The sequence below is a fragment of the Lissotriton vulgaris genome, chromosome 2_1 (assembly GCF_964263255.1).
Source record: "Lissotriton vulgaris chromosome 2_1, aLisVul1.2, whole genome shotgun sequence".
Classification (NCBI taxonomy): domain Eukaryota; kingdom Metazoa; phylum Chordata; class Amphibia; order Caudata; family Salamandridae; genus Lissotriton; species Lissotriton vulgaris.
In genome coordinates, this window is record NC_141687.1 from 143,858,657 (window position 1) to 143,884,788 (window position 26,132).

At 48.3% G+C, this 26,132-nt stretch overlaps 1 protein-coding gene across 1 annotated transcript in view; it reads right to left on the reverse strand.

Annotated features, from left to right (window-relative positions):
- LOC147729701 (dynein axonemal heavy chain 17-like) overlaps positions 1-26,132 on the reverse strand; it is a 1,258,223-nt gene that overhangs the window by 689,664 nt on the left and 542,427 nt on the right. The window contains exon 28 of the mRNA XM_086954021.1: positions 20,296-20,455. Coding sequence (XP_086810147.1) covers positions 20,296-20,455 — 160 coding nt within the window. The remainder of the gene's footprint in view (positions 1-20,295; positions 20,456-26,132) is intronic.

Here is a 26,132-nt window from a genome sequence, read left to right on the forward strand (position 1 = left end):
TCACACCAGAAAGTCCTGGAGAACGGAACGGCCGAAGTAGCCATCTCTCCGGACTTGACTGTCCAGGCAGTAGTGCCTCGCAAACGTGTGCAACGAAGCCCACGTAGCAGCCTGGCAAATGTCCTGCAGGGGCACACCTCGGCCCAAGGCAGTTGTAGTGGCCGTGGCTCGAGTGGAATGAGCCCGCAGCCCAACAGGTGGTTCCTTCTTAGCCAAGGAGTAACACGCCTGGATGCACATGATAATCCATCTAGAAATGGTCCTCTTGTGCACCGCTTTCCCTTTCTTAGCGCCCGCGTACCCAACAAAGAGTTGATCATCCACCCGGAACTGGCGTGTGCGATCCAGATAGAATGAGAGCGCACGTTTTGGGTCCAGACGGTGGAGCCTCTCCTCCTCTCTTGAGGGGTGCGGAGGCGGAAAGAAGGTGGGCAATGTGATGGACTGCCCCATGTGGAAGGCCGTGACCACCTTAGGCAAGAAGGAGGGCCTAGTCCTCAAAACAACCTTGTCCGGATGGACTGAAAGGAAAGGAGGCTTACAAGAGAGAGCCTGGAGCTCACTCACTCTCCTGGCAGAGGTGATGGCTACCAGGAAGGCAGTCTTTAAAGAAAGAAGGCGAAGTGGACAGTTGTGAAGAGGCTCAAAGGGAGCGCACATCAGAAATGTCAGAACCAGGTTCAAGTCCCACTGAGGCATCACGAAGGGAACAGGAGGAAAAGTATGAGTGATGCCCTTCAGGAATCGATTTACGATAGGGGACTTGAACAAAGAGGGTTGGTCAGGCAGCCTCAGAAAGGCTGAAAGAGCCGAAAGATAGCCCTTGACAGTGCCCAGAGCAGAGCCCTGCTGGGCGAGGGAAAGAAGGAAGAGAAGAATCTCAGAGAGAGGGGCATTGAGAGGATCCACAGCCTTTGCTGTGCACCATGCCACAAATCTGTTCCACCTGCAGGCGTATACCGTTTTTGTGGAGGGACGCCTGGCTGCCAGAATGATGTTGCAAACTTCAGGAGGCAAGTCAAATGGCCTCAACTGCCGCCGCTCAATCTCCATGCATGGAGGTGGAGACTGGACAGGTTCGGGTGGAGGACCGTCCCCTGCTGCTGCGACAGAAGGTCCTCCTGAAGAGGCAGACGAACCGGGGGATCGACTGACATACTGAGTAGCTCGGGATACCAGTACCTTCGTGCCCAGTCCGGAGCCACAAGGATGACTTGTGCCCGGTCGCGCTTGATCTTCTTCAGCACTCTGGGCAGAAGAGGTATAGGCGGAAAGGCGTACAACAGACCGCAGCTCCACTCGCGACGAAAAGCGTCTCCGAGCGAGTGCCGCCTTGGAAATTCCAACGCGCAGAACTGATGACATTGCGCGTTCTCTTCGGTGGCGAATAGATCTAACCAAGGCTCTCCCCAACGCAGAAAGAGGCCTTGCGCCACGTCCGAGTGCAGACGCCATTCGTGATCCATCGAGCACCGACGGCTGAGTTCGTCCGCCCTGGCGTTCAGAGAACCTGCCAGGTGTTGAACCACCAGAGTCACGCCCTGATGTTCCAGCCATTGCCAGAGGCGCAGAGCCTCCTGGCAGAGGGTCCACGACCCCACACCGCCCTGTTTGTTGCAGTACCACATGGCGGTGGTGTTGTCCGTGAACACCTGCACTGCACTCCCTCGGACAGACGGGAGGAATGCTTTCAGTGCCAGACGAATCGCCCGCAGCTCCAACAGATTGATATGGAGCCGGGACTCCGCCGGAGACCAGAGTCCTCTGATCTCCGCCTCTCCCAAGTGGCCACCGACGCGTCCGTCACAACTACGTGCTCCGGTTGGGGAAGGGAGAGGGATCTGCCGTTGACCCAATCGCGGTCCGTGAGCCACCACTGCAGCTGTCTCGCAGTGCCCTCCGAGATCAGGACGTGGTCGGAAAGGTTGCCCCGGTGCTGGGCCCACTGAAACTTCAGGTCCCACTGCAGAGCCCGCATCCGCCACCGTGCGTGATGTACCAGAAGGATGCAGGAGGCCATCAGTCCCAGAAGCCTCAGCGTCAACCTGACCGAAACCCGGGACAACGGCCCGAAGACCGGGATCAGGGCCTGTATATCCCGGACTCGCTGTTCGGGCGGGTAAACCCGAAACTGCGCCGAGTCGAGAACCGCTCCGATGAAAAGGAGCTTCTGAGAGGGGCACAGGTGTGACTTCGGCACATTGATGGAAAATCCCAGCCTGTGCAGGAGATCCGCCGTAGTCTGGAGGTGGTGGACGACTGCCTGGGGCGAGCCCGCCTTCAACAACCAGTCGTCTAGGTAGGGGAAGACTGAAACCCCTAACCTGCGCAGGTGAGCTGCGACCACCGCCATCACCTTCGTGAACACCCGTGGGGCGCTGGTAAGGCCGAAGGGGAGCACGGTAAACTGAAAGTGCTCGAGGCCTACCGTGAACCGCAGGTAACGCCGGTGGGCCGGCAGGACGGGGATGTGGAAATACGCATCCTGCAAGTCCAACGCTACCATCCAGTCTCCTGGGTCTAGGGCAGCCAAGACCTGAGCCAGTGTCAGCATTTTGAACCGCTCCTTCCGGAGGAAGCCGTTGACGTTCCTCAGGTCCAAGATAGGGCGTAGGCCCCCTTTGCCCTTCTTGGGTACCAGAAAGTAGTGGGAGTAGCAACCACGTCCTACTTCTGGCCCAGGAACGCGCTCGATGGCCCCCTTGGCCAAGAGGGCCGAAACTTCCTCCTGCAGGAGCCGCAAGTGATCCCCCGACACGCGGTGGTGTTGCGGTGGCATGGCTGGAGGGGTCGTCTCGAAGGGGAGGGAGTAGCCCCTTCGGACGATCTGCAGCACCCACCTGTCCGAAGTGACAGTGCGCCAGTGAGAGTGGTGATGGCGAACCCTGCCTCCCACTGGCGTCACATGGGCCGAAAAGCACGGACTAGGAGGGTTTAGAGGCGGATGCTGCGGGGGCAGGTGTGGACTGGCTCCGCTTGCCTCCCCTACCGCCTCCACGGCGGTTTCCACGGCCGCCGCCGCGCTGGACGACAGTTTGCGGCGAGTGGCTGGCGGCACGTGTGGGGACGCCCCTTCCGTGGCCACGAAAGGAGCGAAAAGCAGCCACTTGCTGGCGCGGGGCCGAGAGGCCCAAGGACTTGGCCGTGGCCCTGGAGTCCTTAAAGCGCTCGAGCGCGTGGTCTGCCTTGTCGCCAAAGAGGCGACGGCCATCGAACGGCATGTCCATGAGAGTATTCTGGACATCAGCCGAGAAGTTGGCGGACCTAAGCCAGGCGTGGCGTCGAATCGCCACCGTCGTAGCCATCGCTCTGCCCAGCGAGTCAGTGGTGTCCAGTCCGCACCTAATCGAATACTTCGCTGCGTCCCGACCCTCCACAAGGGCTTGGCCGAGTTTGGCCCGTACCTCCAACGGGCACTCTGGCAGCACTTCCGCCACCGTGTCCCATATAGAATGGGTGTAACGGCCCAAGAGGCATGCGGTGTTGGAAGACCGCAGTCCACAACTAAGGGACGAGAAGACTTTTTTGCCAAAAGCCTCGTACCTCTTGGATTCCCGATCAGGGGGTGCTGACGGGAAGGCGGTCTGGGAGTTAGAGGCCTGGATGACCAGACTCTCGGGGGTGGGGTGGGTGGACAGGAAACATGGGTCGCCCGGAGCCGGGCGGTGGCGTCTGGCCACGTTCCTATCTACAGGCGAACCTGTAGCGGGCCTGGACCAAGTGCCCAACAGAACGTCCGACAAGGCCTCATTAAACGGCAGCATTGGCTCCATGGAGCTTGACCGCGGCTTAAGGACCTCAGTGAGGAGATTAGTCCTCACGGCCGCGACGGGGAGCTCGAGGCCCAAGGCCTGAGCAGCCCTCATCAACACCACACTATATGTAGCGCCCTCCTCCGAAGCCACGGAAGGAGGAGAGACGAATCCAGTGTCTGGAGAGGTGTCCAGGCCACTGGCCTCCCCAAGGTCTCCTGTCCAGTCCATGTTAGACTGACATTCCCTTGTCAGAGGGTCCTCAGACCCCTCCCAATCCTCCACTTCCCCCATCTCCTGAGACTCAGGGTCGTAAGTGAATGAGGATGGGTCACAGGGATGGAAATCCCCGACCGGCGTCGAGATCGGCGCCGACAGGCCCCGTCCCGACGCCGGAACCCATACAGAAGAGGAATTGGGGACGGCGTCGGCCGGGACCGACGCCGGCGGGGACACCACACGGACCGACCCCGGGGGGGTCGTAAGGTCCACCGGGGACGCTCCATCGCCCGACGAGGGCCGAACGGCGCCCTGCGGCATCGGACCCGAAGGCACCGACGACGCCGGGACCGCCGAACCCTGCGGCGCCGAGCCCGAGGGCAGCGGCGGCGTCGGGATCGCAGAGCCCTGTGGCGCCGGCGTCGGAGACGTCGGCGGCGTCGAGGCCGAAGCACCCGACGGCGTCGGGGTTGAACCCGACCCACTAGGGCCCCCAGACGGGTTCACTGGGCCCGAAGGCGCCGTGGAACCCGTCGGGGAAGAAAGGGACCTCATGGCCATGAGGAAACGCTCAATCTCCCCCGGCGTCGCGTTCAGCCCAGGGACCGGGGGGTATGGAGCCGAACGCGGCGCCCGCGACTCCTGAGGAGCCGCGTGGGCGGTGTCACCCGAACCCCCGGCCGCATCGCGCGAGCGTCGGGGGGAGTCGGAAGAGCGATGACGTCTCTTCGACTTCTTATGCTTCTTACCTGACGACTTGGACCCGGAGGAGTGGCGCCGACTCCCGGAGCTGTGACGGCTCCGCCCCCGCGACCTGTCCCTCGACCTCCCGTGGGACCGGGACCGGGACCTCACTCGGCGCGGGGCCGACTGGCGGATCTCGAGTCGCCTGCGGGACCGCTCCCGCCTGGCCTTCCTCGAGAGGGCCCGACAGTCGGAGCAGGCCTCGTCGTCATGGTCGACGCCCAAACACGTCAGGCACAGTCGGTGCGGGTCCGTAACCGACATGAGTCGCTCGCAACCGCCGCAGTGCTTGAAGCCGGGCATCCCTAACGGCACCGTCGGAGTCGTGAAGACTTCGAAAGAGATCAAAAAGATCCAAAAAGTTAGTCAAAAAATGACCAGGGAACTGCTTTTTCCAGATCTGCGCTGGCTGGCGCGGAAAAAAGAAGAACTAAGAACTGACGTCAGCACGCGGAGGCGGCGTCTATATACTCCGACGACGTCATCACGGCGCCCACGACGCCGACGACGGACGCGGAGCCGCAGACGACGCCTACCGACGCGCAAGGGTACTGCTACGCAAAATTTTCCGGATCCAGTCTGACGCCTGGGGATATTCTAAGGTAAGGAATCTATCACTAACGTGTCTCTTTCAGATCATGCTTTTACAGTATTATTTTATAATACTCTTCTTGCTGTACGCATTATACTTTACAACCAGTATTACGATTGTAGCAGTTCATTTCTTTTGCATGAGAAAGAAGACTGTTCAATAAATACTTTTATTGAAAACGCCTGTCTCTCTATTTCTCTGCACCTCTAATGAAACGAAGCATGCACTTTTGACTGAGTAAAATATCTATCTATTGTTTCCACGACTCTGAAGATACGTTTTATAATTGGGAAACAAAGTTGTCATGTTTATGCGGTTGTCAGAAACTAATCCCTTCTTGTTTATTCGAGAAAGTTTCTAGTAACCTCTGAGCTTGCTGGCACTCACTATTAAGTCTAATATATTCGATAGAGACCTAGTCGACCTAAGTCCTAAGTCAATTCTATAGGATATATTATTCCAATGCGCAGAGCCTATTGGGAATATAGGAACTACACTACATTACACAATAGGATGCAGAAAAGTATTGGACTTCTGCTTATTTCTTGATAATACCGGTTACTCCTCTTAAGTTGATCTTCATTAATTTTTTAATTCCCATATCCTAAATTTTTGAGGCAACTGGTTATTGGATGTGTTGACTATGAATAAATGGGAGCTCTAAATGACTTTGCGATCCGATCCCTTCCCTGAGGGTTCTTTACCAAATTACAAGTCTGGAGCATGTTTTCATGCTTTAGTGGCTGAAAAAGTATATGGAGCTCATATTCAAGAAGAAATTAGGCAAACAGGTCTCTCATGTTCGCGAAGGGAAGAAACTTTTCTTCTCCACTAAAATTGACCAGGCTGGCAATAAAAGTAAAGAACTTTTTAATATTGTTAAAAAATGGTCCTCACCGGCAGCTATTAGATGCCTGTCCGTACCCACTAGTGAATGAACGTATATGATGGCCTCTTTATTTCATGATAAAATTAAGAAAATACAAGACTCTTTTGAATTACAGCCATTGGTTTCAGTAACGGAGCAAGCTTTACTCAGTGGTGATGTAAACGTAGTGTTTTCTCCCTTATGCAGTTCCCTGCAATCCCAATGGACCAATCATTAAAGCTTATGAAGTCCCTGAAGTCGGGCTCTCCAGCGGACGCCTGTCCTGCCAAGGTATTGTCAGCAATTGATGAGGTGATCAATCCTACTGTGAATCGGATCCTTAACAATTCCTTGCAGGAAGGACATATGCCTCTTTGTTGGAAAAATGCCAAAATTCTTCCTTTGCCTAAAAAACCTTCCGTTGACCCTGGGGTAGCTGGTAATTATCGACCCATATCTTTGCTGCCTTGCTTCTCCAAGGTTTTGGAGAAATATGTCAATTCCATTATCACCGAATACATTCTAAACCAATCACCTTTTACATCCAAGTCAATCAGGTTTCAGGGCAAACTTCAGTACTGAATCAGCCCTATTAGAAGTGGGTGAAACTATAATGGTGCAAAGACTAGAGGATGGCGGTGTCGGTGGCACGGCCCTGAGATGGATTAGGTCATTTCTCACTATTAGTCTCCAGACCATATGGTACCCCCATTTTCCGCTGATATTCCTCCTATGAATGTCGGGGTCCCACAGGGCTCTCTAATTTAATCCCCACTCTATTTAATTTATATCTGGCCCTTATTGCACTTTTGGCTGAACAACATGGGGCTAAGATTATATTCTATGCAGACGATACCCAGCTGTTGTTCACGTGTGAGAAGGGGGCCGAGTTTGATGGTCATGCAATTAATGCTTGTCTCTCAGAGGTTTTCTCGTGGCTAAAAAAACAATCAAATGATATTCTTTTTCGGTCACCGCCCCTGTGAGACATGGAACAGCCGGTGGCCACAGAATCTGTCCCCACCCCCCGCTCTTCTGTGACCACGGTTAGGAACCTCAGAGTCACACCAGATGCTACACTTTCTATGAAATCCCAGATTCAATCTGTAGCTGGGACTTGTTTCGGTATTTTAAGAATGGTAGGTAACGTTTTGCCCCTGCTATCTGTCCCTCAGAGAAAAACCATTGTCCAAACCTTGGTTACCTCGCATCTTGACTATGCCAATTCTTTGTACCTGGGACTTCCCAGCTACTTAATTGCTCGCCTGCAGGTGATTCAAAGTAGGGCGGCCAGGGCGATTTTCCTGGCAGCCCCCAGGACTCATGCATCTCTCTGGCTGTCTTCCCTACATTGGCTTCCTGTTCAGAAGAGAATTCAATTTAACGGGCACATTAGTATGCCATACCAGTGGGAACTGGGACCGCCCGCTAAGGGTGCAGCGGTCCTGTACATCCCATTAGGATACGCCTGCCACATTGGCGGGCGCATCCCGCATTTTTAACATTGCGGCGGGCGGTGCTGAATGTACCACCGGCCGCAATGCTAAAAATGCATGTTGTGCTTTTCAATGCACAACGTGACAGGCACCGCGCGGTGCCTGCCGCGTTCATTGAAAGGCAGGGGGTACCATAGGTAGGCCCCCATGTGCAAACCTCAACTCCCCCAGAATCCCTGGGGGCCCGCAACAAGCCCCCCAAGCAGGCTCCGCATGCCTTTCTGTGGTGGCAATGCCGCCACGGAAAGGCATGTGAAAGGCCACATTGTAATATGGCTGGCAGTGTCTTTCAGACACCGCCACCATATTAAACCCTTTTCCGCCTGGTCGACTTCTCGACGGGGCGGAAAAGCAGCGGACGGTCTTTCCATTTGCCGCGGCCCCCCGGCCATGGTAATATGGCGAGGGTCTTTAATGGGAGGATGGCGGGCAGATCGCCCCCGCCGGGCCGCCGGTGGCTACCGGCAGGGCAATCCGCCCGCCATCCTAATGGGGCCCTAAGGCTTTGACTCTGGTTTTTAAGGCTTTTAATCAGATTGGAGTGCCTTACCATAGTCTAAGATTTCCCCGCTACATTCCCCAACGTACTCAAAGATCCTCCACTCAACTTCTGATTCCTGTTCCTAAGGTCTCATTTGATAGGAACGGTGGTCGTTCCTTCCAGGTAATTGCCTCCCAACTGTGGAATGGCCTTCCTTGGGACCTCAAACAGGTTCCGGATCTCCTTACCTTCAGGAAAAGGCTCAATACATGGCTTTTCCAACTCTAATACATTTTTTCAGTTTGCTGTCTACTCGTTCCTCACTCTATGATTGTTATGTGGTTCTTTGCTTAGCGCCGGGACACTCTCGGGAGTAGCCGTGCGCTTTATTGATTACCTGACTAACATAACATAACATCTCCTTCATCCTGGTCTTCATCAAAGGGTGGTGAAGTTGAAGAACTGAAATCTTCATTCTCAGGGGTCTTACTAATATCAATAAAGAACTTGGCACAGAAGCTGAAATATGAAAAGACATCTTTATTAAATTTAATAAATGAGACCACGTCACACAGAAGCCGTAGCAACCGAATGACGTAGTCTAAAGAGTACAGAGCACAGAGGTCTTTTATATGCTTAGGGTTACAAACTCAGCATAAAAGAAAGGGGCAGTCCTAGCTTTTGCAAGCATACAAAATACCTAATATGGACATACAAGATCTGCAAAATATTAGCCAATAGAAAAACATTTAAAACAAGGCATCATGTAACCAGAACGTCCCCCTTACGTCGTGTTACTGCCCAACCCACAAGTAAATTAATTACAGCACCTATAGGTCAATCAGTAATGGCAGGACATGTCTGTATGCAAATCAAATGAAATCAAATAAGCTTTATTCGGCTTTTGAGTTTAAAACCATAAAAGCAGCAAAAAGAAGTACATTTCATGCAAAAATATCTCAACATAACATTTCATAATCAAAAAAGGAATTGATTTGAACCCAACTAAAATAGTTTAGCAAATCTACTATTGAAAATAATAACCCAAGTTACACAGAATCCCCCCTTTTTCACCCGGTGTTATGGTGATTCGGTGCTCGGGGACCAGGATAGAAATCGTGCAGGTCCCAGATACAGATGGAACCATCTCCAAGTTTGGGTTTGGTAGATCGCAAATAGGGGGCAATGTTCCTGTATTTAAATTTAATTAAAATCAGGTCCCCCGAAACATTTTTGGGTAGATGACCAAGCCTCCCCACCCTTCTGACGCTCATTATCCCGCCGTCTAGCGTAGGTGGTAAAGATCTTTTGTTTTTGAGCCAAAATATGGCTTTGTTCAGTAGGTCCTGATGTAGCTCACGTTTGCCCGGACTGAGAGGAGGGACCCGAGAGAGAACGGTGACGTATGGGGCGGCTTCGGGGGGTAGATCAATACGATGTCTTCTTTCTAGGGGGATCATATGAGCTCTATGTGGGGCATGTTCAGGATTACGAGTAGCATTTTGTCCAGTATGAATGGGTGGTATACGAGGGGAGTTGCAAGTTTGAAGTATCCTGGGAGCATTGTTCATAGACCTTTCCCGGGTGTTATGGTGGTTGTTAGTGGGGGTAGAACGTGTGGGTATAACAGTATTTCCAGTTAGTGGATATGACCTAATTACAGTTGTTTCGATCCTGGTCAGCCTGTCCCCCAAGTCATTAATTTTTGCTACCAGTGGAGATAGAGCAGTGATCAGCAGTCGCTCAATTTGGGCCCGAAGGGTCGATTGAAGGGGGGATACAGAGTCATTTGGTCGAGTCTCAGCTTTATCCAACGTAAATGAGGCTGGGTTGGGGGCAGGTAGAGAGGAGCTGCAGTTATTGAATAGAGAGAGGGTTATATCGGGGGATGCCTGGGGAGAGCAATGTGCTTGATCAGTGTCTCTGGCCACTATGGGGGGGGTTGATGCATCCGGGATATAGTTTGTGCCACACAGGGCATTCAGCTCTTCCCAGATGGACATTATAGTTTGTAGACTGGATCCCGAAGACAACAGTAATCAGTTCAAATCGGTAGAGGTTAAAAGGATAGAACCTGACTGTACCTTATCCTGTGATGGAGCCTAGAGTGGTGGCCCGTCCCGTCCTCCTTGTGCCTCTGAGGGCCACAGAGGGCCCGACCTTTGCCCGGGCTTAGCCCGGTGCCGGCCCGCGCGCGTCCCGCGGGGCGGGAGGTGTTCCGCGGTCTTGAAGCGCCTCCAGGCGCAGCGGGAGCGTCACGAGCGCGCCAGGACCCGGGGCTGCTGGGAATTGTAGGCGTTCACTGCCCGCCTTGGTCAGGAGAGTCCCAGGTGAGTCCCCGTGTCTCCGCTTGCTCCCTTGCCTTTGCCGTTCCCCTCACGGCTGGATTAGTGGAAGGATTGCCCGGCCGTTCCCCTCATGGCTCCCCACCACTACAGGTGAGTTCAGAGAATGCCCCCAGGCGCAGCGGGAGCGTCACGAGCGCGCCAGGACCTGGGGCTGCTGGGAATTGTAGGCGTTCACTGCCCACCTTGGTCAGGAGAGCCCCAGGTGAGTCCCCGTGTCTCCGCTTGCTCCATTGCCTTTGCCGTTCCCCTCACGGCTGGATTAGTGGAAGGATTGCCCGGCCGTTCCCCTCACGGCTCCCCACCACTACAGGTGAGTTCAGAGAATGCCCCCAGGCCCGCTCGGCGCTCCGCGGTCTTGAGGCGCCTCCAGGCGCAGCGGGAGCGTCACGAGCGCGCCAGGACCCGGGGCTGCTGGGAATTGTAGGCGTTCACTGCCCGCCTTGGTCAGGAGAGTCCCAGGTGAGTCCCTGTGTCTCCGCTTGCTCCGTTGCCTTTGCCGTTCCCCTCACGGCTGGATTAGTGGAAGGATTGCCCGGCCGTTCCCCTCACCGCTCCCCACCACTACAGGTGAGTTCAGAGAATGCCCCCCATGTCTGTATGCAGTTAGGCCAGCTGGTGTCTGAGATTGATTTCAAAGCAACAACAGAGGGGGGTTTTCAATACGTTGCAGTCCAAAGGGCAGAGACACTTCATGAATAGAGCAGCCTGTGTAAAGGCAACACAAAATGAAGTTTGAATGTAAATTGAAATCAAAATTAAGGAACCTCAACGTAATGGTCTGTTTACCTTTGCTTGACTCTATAGGCCGGCTAGTTGGCAAGAATGGATTGGACTTTAGATGTACCTGAGAGGTGGACAGTAGCATGGCATAAAGAGCCCCTTCCTCGCTCCTAAAGACACTCGACTCCCCCGGGGGATTCTGCACATGCCATCAATTTTCTATCCCTCATGTACTGGGTCTTCAAAGTCATGCTAAAGTAAGCATTGCACGTGCTGCTTTCATGCTGAGGACACATGCACACAAACGCCATATACAAGGGGGGTCACGGGTAATGGTCTTTCACATCACCTTCTCGCATTTGCTACAGTCCTGGAAACCTGCAGGCTTTTAATAAATCGCAAAAGGAATCTAAAAAACACAAACTTGTTTTAGATTGTCTGCCTACTGGTACTGTTGTACACAACTTGAAGTGTGTTCCTAAATTTCAGCATCTGTATGAAGGAAAAAGAAAAAAGCGTTAAGGGCAGGAGTGTGCCACTAATTGACGGCCATGCATTTAATTTCGACTAAGGGGACATATGTGTCACTATAACTGGGGGATTTCATCGGTCCGGAGTCCTACACTGCAACTGGATATTTCAAAGCTGAGTGATGTGCAGAGGCAACAGAGTCATTGGAAATAGAGACTTAGAGCCAGTGCTTAATTTGAGCAGGTGCTTTCAGGTGCTCAGCACCGGCACTTCTTTCACAGGGCCGGGGCTACAATTTGTGACCCTGCAGGTGGTGGTCTCAATATTAATTGTTCAAATTCAAAATAAAAAGAATAACGTACATTGCATGGTGACTGGCTAGTAAATATTCATAGACAGGTCAGCATACGCCTGTCCAGGCAGGCATGATTGTGTTTCACCACGTTAGTGATGATGTTATCACGCCAATTACAAATCTAAGAAGTCATCGACAAACTATGTCTTGCATTATATTCCACGAGTCTGCTGCACCCTCCCGCTGCCTGAACCTAAGCCTCCAATTGGATAGTTGTAGCTGGGGGCTAGCTCATGAAGGAGTTGAAGCAAGGAAGCTGTGAGAGCGCATTTGGAACTTGGGAGTGAAGGCTCTTGAGGAAGAACAAACGAAAATAAGTGTGGACTTTCCACTTGCGGTGTTGCCAGAGTAGCATACCCTGCAGCCCTGCATTCCTGCTACCCTCAACGTGCTAGATGCAGCTGTGGCCCAAAAAAACGTTTGTGCGCCATGGCGTCACCTGTAGAATATGTGCGCTGCACCCCAGCATGGTATTTGCTGAGCGTGCGTGAGTCAAGTAGGCATCACAGCCATACTTACCGGCATTGGCAGCATTACCGCTGGGGACAATGCCTGTGCTGCAGCACTAGTAGTGACATCAACTGCTGTGCTCAAGCACCTACCTGTTCTGGAAATAACCCAGTTATACTGCACTGATTAATATATGCAAAAAAAGCATTTTCATTTGGTGTACACCCACCAGTGATGATCAAACCCTTACACTCATTTGCAATTAAGGTCTACAAAAACGTCTTTTTAGAGAATATTAAAGTTCATCTGAGGTCTCCTGAGGGATGCTGGAGCTACCAATAATATTCTAGTAATACTTTGGCGCTCTCAGCACGCCCTGGTGACGTGCTCATGAGACGGCGCTTCAGCGAAGTTGGGAAATCCCGTCTCTGCAGGTGTAAACCAGGAGAGTAACTATACTTAGTACCAACTACGGCTGTCTTTTTACGGCAGAATGGGTCTAAGGGGACCATCCATTTTGTTCCATTAAGACCCACAGCACTGTTGCCACACCAGCGGCGTAAAGTGCATATTACGCCTTTCTTTGAGCATCATGGCACAGGCCAGCCGAATGGATGCCTCAAAACGAACTTGTATAGCAAATCTTTCAAAATATAGGATACACGAAGAGCGCATTTACTATCAGACTGGAAGGAATACTTTTTAGAAACTGTCCTAAAGGCGGCATTCTTTACTCCCACCCTGAATCCTACTGTACGCCTATGCTTTACTTCTGTAGTTGCTAGTGCCTGAGGCCCGTTCTTTACTCCCACCCTGAATCCTACTGTACGCCTATGCTTTACTTCTGCAGTTGCTGGTGCCAGAGGCCCGTTCTTTACTTTCGCAATGAATCCTACTGTACGCCTATGCTTTACCTGGTGTAGTTGCATGTGCCAGGGGCTTATTCTTTACCCCAGCCCTGAATCCTAATGTAAGCCTATGCTTTACTTCTGCAGTTGCTGGTGCTAAAGGCCCACTCTTTACTCCTGCCCTGAATCCTACTGTACGCCTATGCTTTACTTCTGCAGTTGCTGGTGCTAAAGGCCCACTCTTTACTCCTGCCCTGAATCCTACTGTACGCCTATGCTTTACTTCTGCAGTTGCTGGTACTAGAGGCCCATTCTTTACTCCCGCCCTGAATCCTACTGTACGCCTATGCTATACTTCTGCAGTTGCTGGTACTAGAGGCCCATTCTTTACTCCCGCCCTGAATGCTACTATACGCCTATGCTTTACTTCTGCAGTTGCTGGTACTAGAGGCCCATTCTCTACTCCCGCCCTGAATCCTACTGTACGCCTATGCTTTACTTCTGCAGTTGCTGGTACTTGAGGCCCATTCTTTACTCCCGCCCTGAATCCTGCTGTACGCCTATGCTTTACTTCTGCAGTTGCTGGAGCCAGTAGTCCATAGGCAAAGCTCACACGGTGCACAAGGATTGGAGGGAACATTGCTGAACGCAGGACTCAGTAATAGCCTTTTTACGCTGAAATTGCATGTTTGTCGCATAATGGATGGGCTTGTTAAAAGCATGCAGTCTTTCAACATTTCGCTCATTTAATGGACCCTTAACCGCAGCTCCCTCCATCCTTCCCTGAATAGGCCTCATTTTGTATAAAAGCAAAAGCACTTTAGTATTTAAAGTAATCCTCAATAACAATGTTCAGCAATTTTCAAGGCAACATTAAAAGGGAATCACTTTGAAAATGTATCCACAGTATGTCTTTCAATGATAATTCTTTAAAGCCTCGCAGCTATTACGAAGATTTTTGTAGGCATTTAAAAGTGAGTTTTTTCTGTAACCTCAAAATGACATAAACTACCGGCGATTATAAATAACTGCAAACAGCGCATTTAAATCCCTAATGCATTATGCATGCAGAGCTATGAAACTTCTTTCTGGCCATCATGAAATCCCTTGGAGGAAGCAGTTGTGACACTTCACTGACAGGAGCCATGAGTTCAAATGTAATTCCATCATGTTATTACACATCTGGTTGCCCACAGCTGTTTAATAAGCAATACCTACTTCATTATTATTATTATTATTATTATTAATATTATTATATGTTTACAGTGGGCTCAGTCTCCAGAGAAGGCTGCAGGAATTCTGCAGAAATAAATCAGTGCGCAACAAATAGAGACGCGCTCAGAGGAACAGAGGAACAGATATTCTTCTGGTAGCGCATTACTCAATCAATCCATCAGGGGCTTGTAAAGCGTGAGGGTCTCAAGGTGAAGGGGGGCTGCTGGTCCCTCTGGGTGTTGGATTATTCAAAGAGCCAGGTCTTGAGGTCCATCTTGAATTGGGTCAGCAACGCGGATTGCCTGATGTGGAGGGGCATGGTGTTCCGGGTCTTGGCGGTGAGGTAGAGAATGAACTTCCACCAGTTCTGGTTTTGTGGATTTGTGGAGGTTAGGGCGAGTTGGGCGGAACAGACTTTTCTGGCGGGTACGTGGAATAGCAAGGCGGTGGATCAGGTATGCTGGTCCTTTGGCATGGGGAGCTTTGTAGGCATGTGTGAGGAACTTGAAGGTGATTCTCTTGTTGACTTGGAGCCAGTGGAGTTGTCGGAGGTGTTGCGTGATGTGGCTGCAGCGGGGGATGTCGAGGACCAGTCTGGCTGCAGCGTTTTGGACGTCCTGTAGTTTCTTGAGCTGTTTCTGGGCGATGCCTGTGTAGAGTGCATTTCCGTAGTCGAGTAGTTGAATTGTTGATTGATTGATTGGCTGAGTAGCAAGGCTTTTTTACTGAATCAAATAGAATGTGCATAATGTTTGTCTGAGTGTCTAAAAGTTGTCAGCGTGCATTTGGAAATATTTCCGTCTCTGAACTTGCAAGGGTTGCAGTGAAAGAGTGTAAATGTTGAACAGTGACATTGAGAAGGAGCATCTCTGTGGGTCAGGGCAAGTCATCCTTTGTAGTGAAAGCTCTTCTTATACACAGTTATTGGCTCATGTTATACAGAAAAGAATGAATCCATTCGAAGGCCATGCTGCAAGATAATGTTCTGTCAAATCAAACCCAGCCAGGATAGACATTTCAGTTTAGGTTTATCTTTCAAAACATTTTATGCATAATAGAAAATGTATGTAAAAATGTTTCTTTGCAGGTTGACTTTTGCAATGTAAATTGGCACACAAATCAGTATTGACTTGTGGTGTGAGGATGAAGGAGTGACCCCTGCAACATAACATAACACAACCATAACAGTTATAGGTACCTTTTTTGGGAAAACAATACTAAGGTCCTGATTCTGATGTGGGTTGGAAAGCTTCCAGACCGAATCGGTTTGGAAATGGTTTCCGACCCACTCGGATCGGGAGAGTCTGACCGACGGAGTACGATGCATCCGGATGCTTCTAAATATGATTTGGTTGGACTCCCATTGACTTCAATGGGAGCATATGTTCCTAACCGCATCATAATTGGGCCCTGGGTCGGGAACACACACTCCCGATCGATTTGGAAGGAGAAAATGCCATTAGGAGGCCTTCCTTACTGCATCAGAATCAGGCCCTAGGTGGGAATGCTTTCCTAACCGCATCAGAATCAGGCCCTAAATATCACATGATTTGGGATAAGTGCATGGTGAACTTACTCTGCACCTCTGTCAGTTTCATAGACGCCTCACTGGTGGTGAGGGTGGGAGATTTACTATGTTATCATCATAAGCCCTATTCAGTAACGGAACCTTAATCCTTAAACCTATTCACTAATATAAGGGTCGTTGGGACAATTGCAGCACCCATGCAAGACCCTGCTTGCATTGGAGCCCCAAAAACAAGTGGGACGCAATTTACCCACCACTCATACTTTTCTACAGTTAGATATCAGCAGGTCAAACCCACCAATATTTACCAAAGAAAAAAGACCAGGAATATTCGAGGGCATGAGTATATTAGAGCAGTAGGTACCAAAATGTACACAATATTTACCATTAAAGTGGGGTAACTCTTAATTGTTGCTATTGCGTCAGATATTATTATTTATCGGGTGTGATAAATAACCCACCAATACCACAGGACTCATATTGAAGGTGCACTGCGAGGGGCGGTCTGTGCTTCATATGCGTGCTGCCGGCTCATGCCCCTCCCATAGGTGACCTTTGAAATGGGATTCAGCGACTGTCAACTTACCCCGCTGTGCTATTGCTCACTCAATTTAAAATGCTGAGTAGACTGTCATATTTGTCGCATTGCCAGAGCTTAATTTGTAAAAAAAGAAAATCAATGAATAAAATATTAGCTTAAGCCAAAAATGTGTGCTGACTTCCACCGATGGTGCAGCCAAGATTTGAATCTGCCTAGTTGCTAGAAAATGAACAGTGATGAAAGACTGCATTCTCCACCTTGACATTATCATGGCAGCTCTGCTCACAAAAAATGTTTGTTATAAAAGCGGAGACTATTGCATTAGCGGAGCTGACACATTACAGTAAAGGTGGTAAATTTAATTACTTCAGGGTACAAGTCCAAAAAAAAAAAAAAAAAGTAGGCGGACTAACCCACGTTAGGCAGTATGCAAGTGATATCACGCCCCATCCCATCAGAGGGCATGACGTCTCAACGTGTGACATTGCAAGTGGCATCACAGAAAGTGAAACCACAAGAAGTGACATCAGATATTAAGACCTCACACTCATGTTTATCAGGTATATCATGAGTACATTTAAGCGAATAACAAGATTTAACAAATTAGATTTTGCGTCGGGTTGTGTCAAAAATGTGGCACAAGCCGGACACACAATCTGGGCCTTAACTGGTACATTAGATTTTTTTTAAACCCTGTCACAAAGAAATTGGCAACAAAGAGAAGCATTGTAGTAGATCCATCCTGCTTAATTGGTTACAAAGTCTGCATTTTAAAATATCTAATGGGGTTAAGGCACCTGATGCAGAGATCTTTGTGTGCCCAGTAAATCTCAGGGACTAGAATAATGGTAAGATAATTCTGGAGGTTAACACTTTTTCTGGAGGGATATGCGTTTTGTGTAGTCCCAGATTTGAATCAAAGTAGTATAGAAGGTTAATGTGTCTCCTGCAAACCAAATATGTAACATACAGATGCCATATTTTGCAGCTGGATCAGATACATTCAGTATTCTCATTCCAGGAAGGCTGACAGCGGTTTTAAAACATTCTCTGTTGATTACAAAATACATGTTGGCTTTGAGGGAATGGCACTGAGGCACATGCCTATGTTCCTTGAACCACTGCCTGCTCCCTCTAATGTCGACAGCCACCATCAGGAAGGTGGAAGTTGTCCTTCAGGGACAGGCCCCACCTTTTGAAAGTATTAAGGCCCCCGTCCCTTTAATAAAGTGTTGGTAAGAGTCGAGACCAATGGTTTGTGTCCAAAACTGCCGTCACAAAAAAATTACTGCCCTGGAGGCCAACTTTCAAAGCAGAGTGGTGCCCATTACATAGTCTCTGTCCTTTAGCATCACAGTGGGGCTGTATGTGCATCCACTCAAGTCAATCACACTACGGGAACCCAGGTGTGCCTTGCATATCCTGATGGTTTATCACCAGGCTGATGTGCCTTTCTGAGATAGAGTGGTGGGAGGAGTTGACACAGACACTTAAATAGGGCTCTGCCTGTCCTCACACAATGAAGTCTGAACCCCCGTGTGTGTCTGGAGCCAGGACAGGGAAGGGCAAGGTCTTTTGCCCTAAAAAGACCTATCTTTGAAGTTCGCCGACCTCAAAGGCTGAATTGGGTATAAGTATTGGACCTGTGACACCATACACTCAGAATACTTGTGGTTTGAGGACATTCTGCCAGGAAGTAGAGCAGGATAGCTGTCAGGAAGAACTGCCACTTTGCTGTTTGCTTTGCTGTGTAAGCCTGCTGCTTACTGCTTCTGTCCTGGGAGTGAAAGGACAAGACTTTGCTTTCTACATCCTGTTTCCAAGGTTCTTCAAGGACTTGAGTTGAGCTTGCCTCCTGTTATGTCTCAGGGCCATCAAAAACTTCACCTGCAACCCCTGAGCCCCCCTTCTGAGGCCTACTTGCCAAGTGGTGCCAATTCCAGTTTCTGGGCCATTGGAAGTGAGTTGGGGGTGCTACTAAAAAGAAACTAAGGCATCAAAGTTGATCGACTTGGGAACTGGTGCCTGTCTGCAAACTCTGACGCCTGCAGCGGAGCTGTGGTCCCACTCAACGCACCGACTGCGACTTGAACCGCAGGTTCCAACGATGTCACAGCACCTCCGAGCTCTGCCACTACTCGAGTACTACACCACCAAAGTCTGCGGGGCACCGCTTCGACTCCTGTGGCCTGGTCGTATATAAATGCAGCGGAAACGAAGCCTTAAAGCTTGACTTTCAAAACCTTATTGCTGCCTCTCCTTGGTAAAGAACCAAGGTACTACACCTGCAACCACAGCGTCACCTCCCCTGCAGCAGTAAGGAACCGATGCATCACCTCCCCTGCCTGGCAGTAAGGAACCGACACATCACCACCCCTGCAACAGTAAGAAACCCACATCGCACCGGCCTCCGCGATGCCACCCCTCACCCTTGTGTTTTACATCAGATTTGTTTTTTGCGATGCCCCCAAGGTACAGTTACTGGGACCTGGGACCTGGGATTTCTGTAACCGACCCTTGCTCCATCGAGGTCGGACCAATTTTGTGGAGTCATCAACGTCAACCGTGACCAAATAGCCCCAGTTGGAGCCACTTTTTATTTTTAAGAGCTATACTTGATTTAATCTTTAAAAAGTGATATCTTTATTTATGTATGTTGGATTTTTGGTTTGTTTAATTCCGCTAAGTATTGGCTATTTTCCTAAACTGGTGTACAGTCCTTATTTTGGGGGTGGATGGGTGTGTGTGTGTGTGTGTGTGTGTGTGTGTACAAATACTTTACCCATTGCCTCTAGGATAAACCTGACTGCCCTTGCCAAGCTACTACGGGTGTGAGCATGGGTTATCTTTGGTGTGCAACTTACTTGCTCTGACTAGAGTAGTGGGTTCTGCCTGGCTTAGGTGCATGTCCTAGCCAATCAGAAACCCCATTTCTAACAGTGACTATGTCAAAAAGGAGCACTTTCCTACAGTTTGGTTATAATGACCATAATTTTTACTGTGGCATGTGAGGCTGATATCCTTGCTGAAGCCCCACTCCCAAAAAACTCTCAAACTGACATTGGCTCTGGCTTGTTTTTGCAGTCCATAATGGAAGTTCTCTTCTTCCTCTTTATCCCACAGGAATGGCTATTTGTGGAAGACTAGCATTTACTCTGAGACCTCTATTTTGTTTTAACTATTTTCTTTAGCACCAGTACTGCTGATGGTTTTCTATGAGTAGGTCAACCACGTGTTTTCCTTCCTAAATAACTAAACAACACATACAGTGGCCTGTCTATAGCACCACCTGTATCATTAATGAGAACTCTTAAAAAGTGACATATTTGGTCATGATAACTTGAAAAAAGAAAAACACGCAAGAAAAAGACACACACTGTTTGAACTTTTGTGATATATAGACAATTAGGCATGCCACCTAGAACTTTCCAAGTTCCCGAGAATATGGCTGGAAAAGAGAACTGCATACTAGAGATTGGTAGTGCTGTCTATGTATTAATGTATAATTGTCTTGTCTGCTTCAAGTTATGCAGGAGCCTCTGATAAGAAAGGCATTAGGTTCCGGACTGCAGCTGTGATAATTCAGAGTCAGTAGAACGATTAGTCAGAAGAGATTACTTACCTAACAAGGTTTAAACATATACTTGCTTTAACATTTGTAGCTAACCTTGTCTTTAGAGTGACTGATGTGAACACTGTTTTACTTGGGCTCCCCTGCACAGCATCAAACCACTGTTTTCCTTCGCAGCATGGGTCTATGAGCAAAGCAGGTCTTTGCCAAGAAAAGAGAAGGATAGCAGCATTTTCCATCTGATTCTGAGTCCAGTCTGAAAAAAGATAAAATACTTCCTGTAACTAAATTACACTTACACATCTAGACAAAAACAATGATCTGCTATGTAAAGATTCACATTTCAAATGCCCTGCTGAATTAGTTTAAAATCATAATTCAGACCAGTTTGTAGACTGCTTTTTTGCTAAATACATAATAGAGTGACATTTGGGATCTTTGTGTAGGAGTTGCCCAGCAGATATCTACATTATCTTGGTATCATTTTCACACCTGGCTTCAAAATTATAATCAAAACCCAAATTATAACCCCCATATACTTGGCCAATATGTCATTTTAGCCATCAATAGTTCTTCCTACTTGAGCATCCAGTTCTGTGCTCACCTCTAGGCTAGTGGGCATCTTCCAAAATGCTGTCTTTGCCCCCTCCTCTATTATCTCTGCACCATCTACCCCAGACATGATTTACAAGAATGTTTACACATGTAAATCATATTTAAATAATAAAAACACACCAAAAAGTTGGAGGCATTTTACAAATCCTGTTTTGCACTCAGTTGTCACCTAGGCATGTACAAATTCTGTTTTAGCTGTAGGTTTTCCACATTCATAAGCACCACCTAGAAGGGCAGCTGTGGGAGATAAGAGTGCAATTTGCATCTCTGTGGTTATCTACTAACATTTGTGATACCTTACTGACACGCTTGCAAAATCATACCTGAATGCAGGTGTAATTCATGTGCTTAAATTAGGGAAAATGAAACAATAATCTTCATTTTCACAAAAGGTGTGGAGGAAGGATTTTTTTTTCTTACACATACTTTTACAAGCAAAGAAAAGAACAAGTAAACATTTATATTTTTGATATTTCTCTAACACAAAACACACTTTAAGAAATGAGTTAGTATCCAATTACAACCTGCTTTATATATATTATATATATGTGTTAGGCATACATTATAAGAAAGTTTATTTTTTGTGGATCTCAGTGTTTTCCAAATATTTTGAAATCATTGCTCATCAGTGTTTATTCAGCTGCCCAACCCCGAAAAATAGACAAAAACAGTGTTTTTCTAATGTTCACAAAACATGCCTATTTTGTTTGATTGTTAAAATCACATATTTATTTGAAAGGATAAGTAATGCAGGGTATGTAGTGTCTTACCATTATTAGTCTGTTCAATGAACTTATGTTAGACTGTTTTAGCACAGAAAGCCTTTGTGTTGCACTCTCTCTCATATCTCATTATCTCTCACTCACTCTGTCAGGACTTCGCTTCATAGGATTATGAGTGGATTACAAAGCAATATAGCTACATTCAACTGTTTTAATAAACGAAATTCCTAGACAGAGTTTGGGATCATTTACCTACTTCTTAATAAATATTATGAAACTGTAGAGGTGGATTAGCAGCAGGTATCACACTAACAATGGGACACCTTGCAGTTATGAACACCACATCTTGGTCTTGAGGAGACTAACATACAGAATGCATTTTCAAAATGCCCAACTTTTAGGTTAAGCGTTACAATGTCATAAATCATATTTGATGCCACACATTGTTATTTCATATATTTGAAGGAGTGTTATGAATTGCACTGCAGGTGGAAATAAGGATGCCATGCAGTACACAATTTTACTGTAAACTGGGATACAGCAACTCTTTTGGAGTTACGCTTCTGATGGTTTCAATGTGGGCTAGAATTGTCATAGCTGACAGAAATTTTATTATGTATTCCTCTCGATCACTTCAGAACAAGAAACCTGAAACGATCATTTATTCACTCTTGATATTTTTGGATTATTGGGGTTGTAATCTACAAATGTTACTGTCATGTTAAAGACTATGGGCTAGATGTAGGTAAATCATTTTTACCGATTCTAAAATACTGAATTTTACCAATTCGGTATTTTAGAATCGGTAAATCTGATGTAGGTAAATATTCGATATTTTTTACCGAATCGGTAAGATTCGGTAATTGCCATTCATTCCTATGGGCCTGCAGGCCAATAGGAATGAATGTCAATTACCGAATCGGTAATTACCGATTCGGTAAATACTGAATAATTCAAGGGTGACAGGGTGTCACTTTGACACCCTGTTGCACCCCTGATTAGGGCTTGTGTGGCATGTGGCACACATACATGCCCCACAAGTGTACATGTACAGATTTGCATATACACAGCTATTCGTTATTTACCACCAACTAATAGTTGGTGGTAAATAACGAATCCTTAAAGCCCTGTGGCACTGGTCAGTAAATTTACAGATTCGGTAAAATTACCGAATCTGTATTTTGAGATACCCTACATCTCAGTATCCAAATACCGGTTGGTAACGGCCGAAAATCTGTATTTTCGGCCGTTACCGACCGGTATTTGGATACCTACATCTGGCCCTTAATGTGAACACCTGCTTATTGTTTGTCACATGTTGTGGCATTCTTTAAATTGTTTTAAAAAAAAATACGTTTTTTGTAAATGCATTTTTATATAGTCGGATTGTTTTTTGATCAACAGCCCTGAAGAAGTTTCCTAATTGGGGAACTAAACATGTAGGTTGAGATACAATAGGAATATCCTTGAAAAAAGTAATAAAGAGAAAGTTTTAAAAGAAATTGGAAAGTTTTGATGAAATCAGGGTTGTTAGATCTGGGGGGTCTCTAGTTGGCAGATATAGGTACCAGTGTCCAAATAGAGACCCTTGCTTCTAGTCAGGGCAAGGAGGATACACTCTTTGGATAACCCCTGCTCACCCCCCTTGGTAGCTTGGCACGAGCAGACAGGCTTATCAAAGGCAATGTTTAAAGTATATGTACCAACACTCACAGTAACACAGTGAAAACACCACAAATGGACTCCACACCAGTTTAGAAAAATAAAGTATCTTTATCTAAACTACACAAGACCAAAACGACAAAAAATCCAACAAACCCAGTTCAAGAATATGATTTCAAAAGAGTTCTAGGGTTTGCGTCAAAATAATGCACAGTTGCGTCCCTTTTAGCCCAAAGTACCTGTAGAAAGTTCCTAGTGGCAACTGCAGCGTCGAAAAACAAGTGATGCGTCACTCCTGAGACCCTGGGGAGGCGATGCGACAACCCTGCTGCTGTTAGTGGGCGTGTTTCAACTAATTTGGTCGGTATGGGGAGCGATGCGATACCTTGTATGGATTCCGGGGTGCAGCTTCTCCGGTTGGATGCGTCTCGCACAGGCACGATGCGACGATCTTCGGTGCAGCGACGAAGCACGGTGCAGCAGTGATCCCCTTCTGCAGTGGCCCCTCGATGCATTGGCGCTGGACTCTGCAACGATGTTTGCAGCGGCGGGATGCGGTCCGCAAGCAAGGGATGCGACGGTTTTCACAGCAATGACAGGCTCTGCGACGATACTCGCAGCAACCGGAATCTTCCCACACAGGGGCGATGCGCTCTGAAAGCAAACAATGCGTCGGTTCTTTCAGCGGCAACAGGCGCTGCGACAATCTGCGCAGCGACGGAAATCTTCTTGCACTGTTGACGAAGTAATCAACTCCCTGACGTACGGCCACGAGATCACCAAGGGCACAACCAGTAAATTATTAGCAAATTAACAACAAAAGTCTTTAAAAGAGCCTTTTGGTTGCCAAAATCTGCCTCGCGCCAGCTCAAGTGAGACTTGAATTGGGACTCCAAGATCACAATGGAGTGGAGGCAGGTGCATTCATTAAACTGTGTCATAGATTGCGCCACGCCAGGGAGGGTTCCTTGGAGGCCCGGCTCTGGCAGGAAATACAGAAAAATCAGACCAGCCACAATTATCGGCAACTCCTGGATTACAGCCTACAGTTACTAGGTGCAAATGAGCTCCCGGATACAAATCCATCTCTCCCGGTGCTAAAGTCCGCCATAAAAAAACTGTTAGATTGTGGTCCTTTCATTCGGACAGGGCAATACTCTCAAAGAGGAGACATGCCTGGGCTGTAATCGCCAATTTTAAAGTGGGTGTTCAGCCGCTCTACTTATCAAGCACATACGCACTTTATTGGAAACACAAGTTTATGGCCTTGAGGAAGCAAGAATGGCCCTTTGTGAAGAACCTCCTGGAATGGCGCCGGACGGGTAGTAGCACGCAATGCAGATTGTGTGGCTACCATTCAGAAACAATGGAACATATCGTTTGCGCATGCCCTATACTGCTCACAGCCAGACGGTCACTGTTGCGAGGCCAATGTATTATGTTGGGCATACGATCTTGTCGCCAAGCAATAATGGCCGCTGTCAACCCTGACAACACCAAGTTAAACATTGGACTTTTGAAATTTGTCCACAAAGCGTTAAAACTCTTTGAAGCCACACTCCCATCCAAATTCTCCCCACCATAGTAGAGCGGCGGATTTAACAGACCCAACATCCAAATTAGAGACTAAGAAATCCAGAGTTATGTACTGTATTAGAACATTATCAGATCTTATTGGCCCCCTGAATTTTAAGTCATTTTAAATTAATTGTTTTAATCTCTTATTACAGTCATCTCTATTACTCAATTTTTGTCATGTTTTAAATTGTAAATGATTTTTTAAAAACCAATCAATAAAGATTATTATATTATCATTATCACTGTTGACGATGCGTTCTGCAAGCGAGCGATGAGTTCAAATTGTAGATTTTCTTCTTTTCTTTTTGTCCAGCTCCCCAAACAGCAGAAAACAACCTTCAGAGGCCCCCACAAATGGATCAAGCTCTCCAGGTAAGTCAGAACTCACACAGCAGAGTTCAGGGGGGAAGCTGGGGGTTAAGTCCTTTTGTTCCTGGGACTTCTTAACAGGAGGCCAGCTCTCCTCAGGTCCTTGGAGATCTCTTCAAGCAAGGGGACACAGCAACAGCAAAGTCCTTCCCCTCTCCTTGGCAGAATAGCAACTGCAGGTCAGCCTTACAGCAGGAAAGCCCCTCTTCTTCAGTCTTCCAGCTTTTCTCCTTGGCAGAGTGTGATGGGGCTACTGGAGTGCGAGGAACGGAGTCAGAGACTTTGATAAGTGATTTCAAAGAGGGCTTTATTTTCATATATGCTCTCCTCTTCCTGCTTGTAAGTCTCTCTCTCGTGAACGCTGCCGGGTACGTCTTCCGACTGCCAACGGACTCCAGAGTGAGGAAGGCAATAGGTCTGCTCCGGGAGAAATGAAAGAGAAGAACAAAAGAAATAGACGGGATTAAGTTGTGTGTCCGGGGCTCGTATTACGGGACCGGGAGTGAGGGAAACCAAGTGCTCTTGTGTATTTTACACTATCACTGGAGTGCTCTAGTGCTCGTGCTGGGTAGAGGTCAGGAGACTGTACAGGTATTTACAAACTCTTTCTCTAGTCCTTAGGTTGGACACGCCGGCCCACCCAACCCGCTAGCTTGCCCTGTACCTGTGTTAGCCACGCTCCTCCCACGGGAGCGTGTCGGGCGGTGCGTGGAACCGTTGGCCTCCTGGCTTGTTGTTTTCACCTGGGCTCGTCTCCACGTCCTCTTCTACTCCGTCCGGCTTCGACTGCATACACCTTCTCTCTTCGCCACCGACCGCGTCCTCCAGGGAAATGCTGTCCGCTCTGTTCCGGGTTCTTCCTTCTTTTGGCCCGGCTGCTTCGGTGACGTGGTAGAGGGGAGGAGTCTTGTCGTGTTGGGAGGAAGACTTAAAGGAGCCGCATCCTTCGGAAATAGAAGCCTAAAGGTGTTCGTCTGCTTTGGTGTT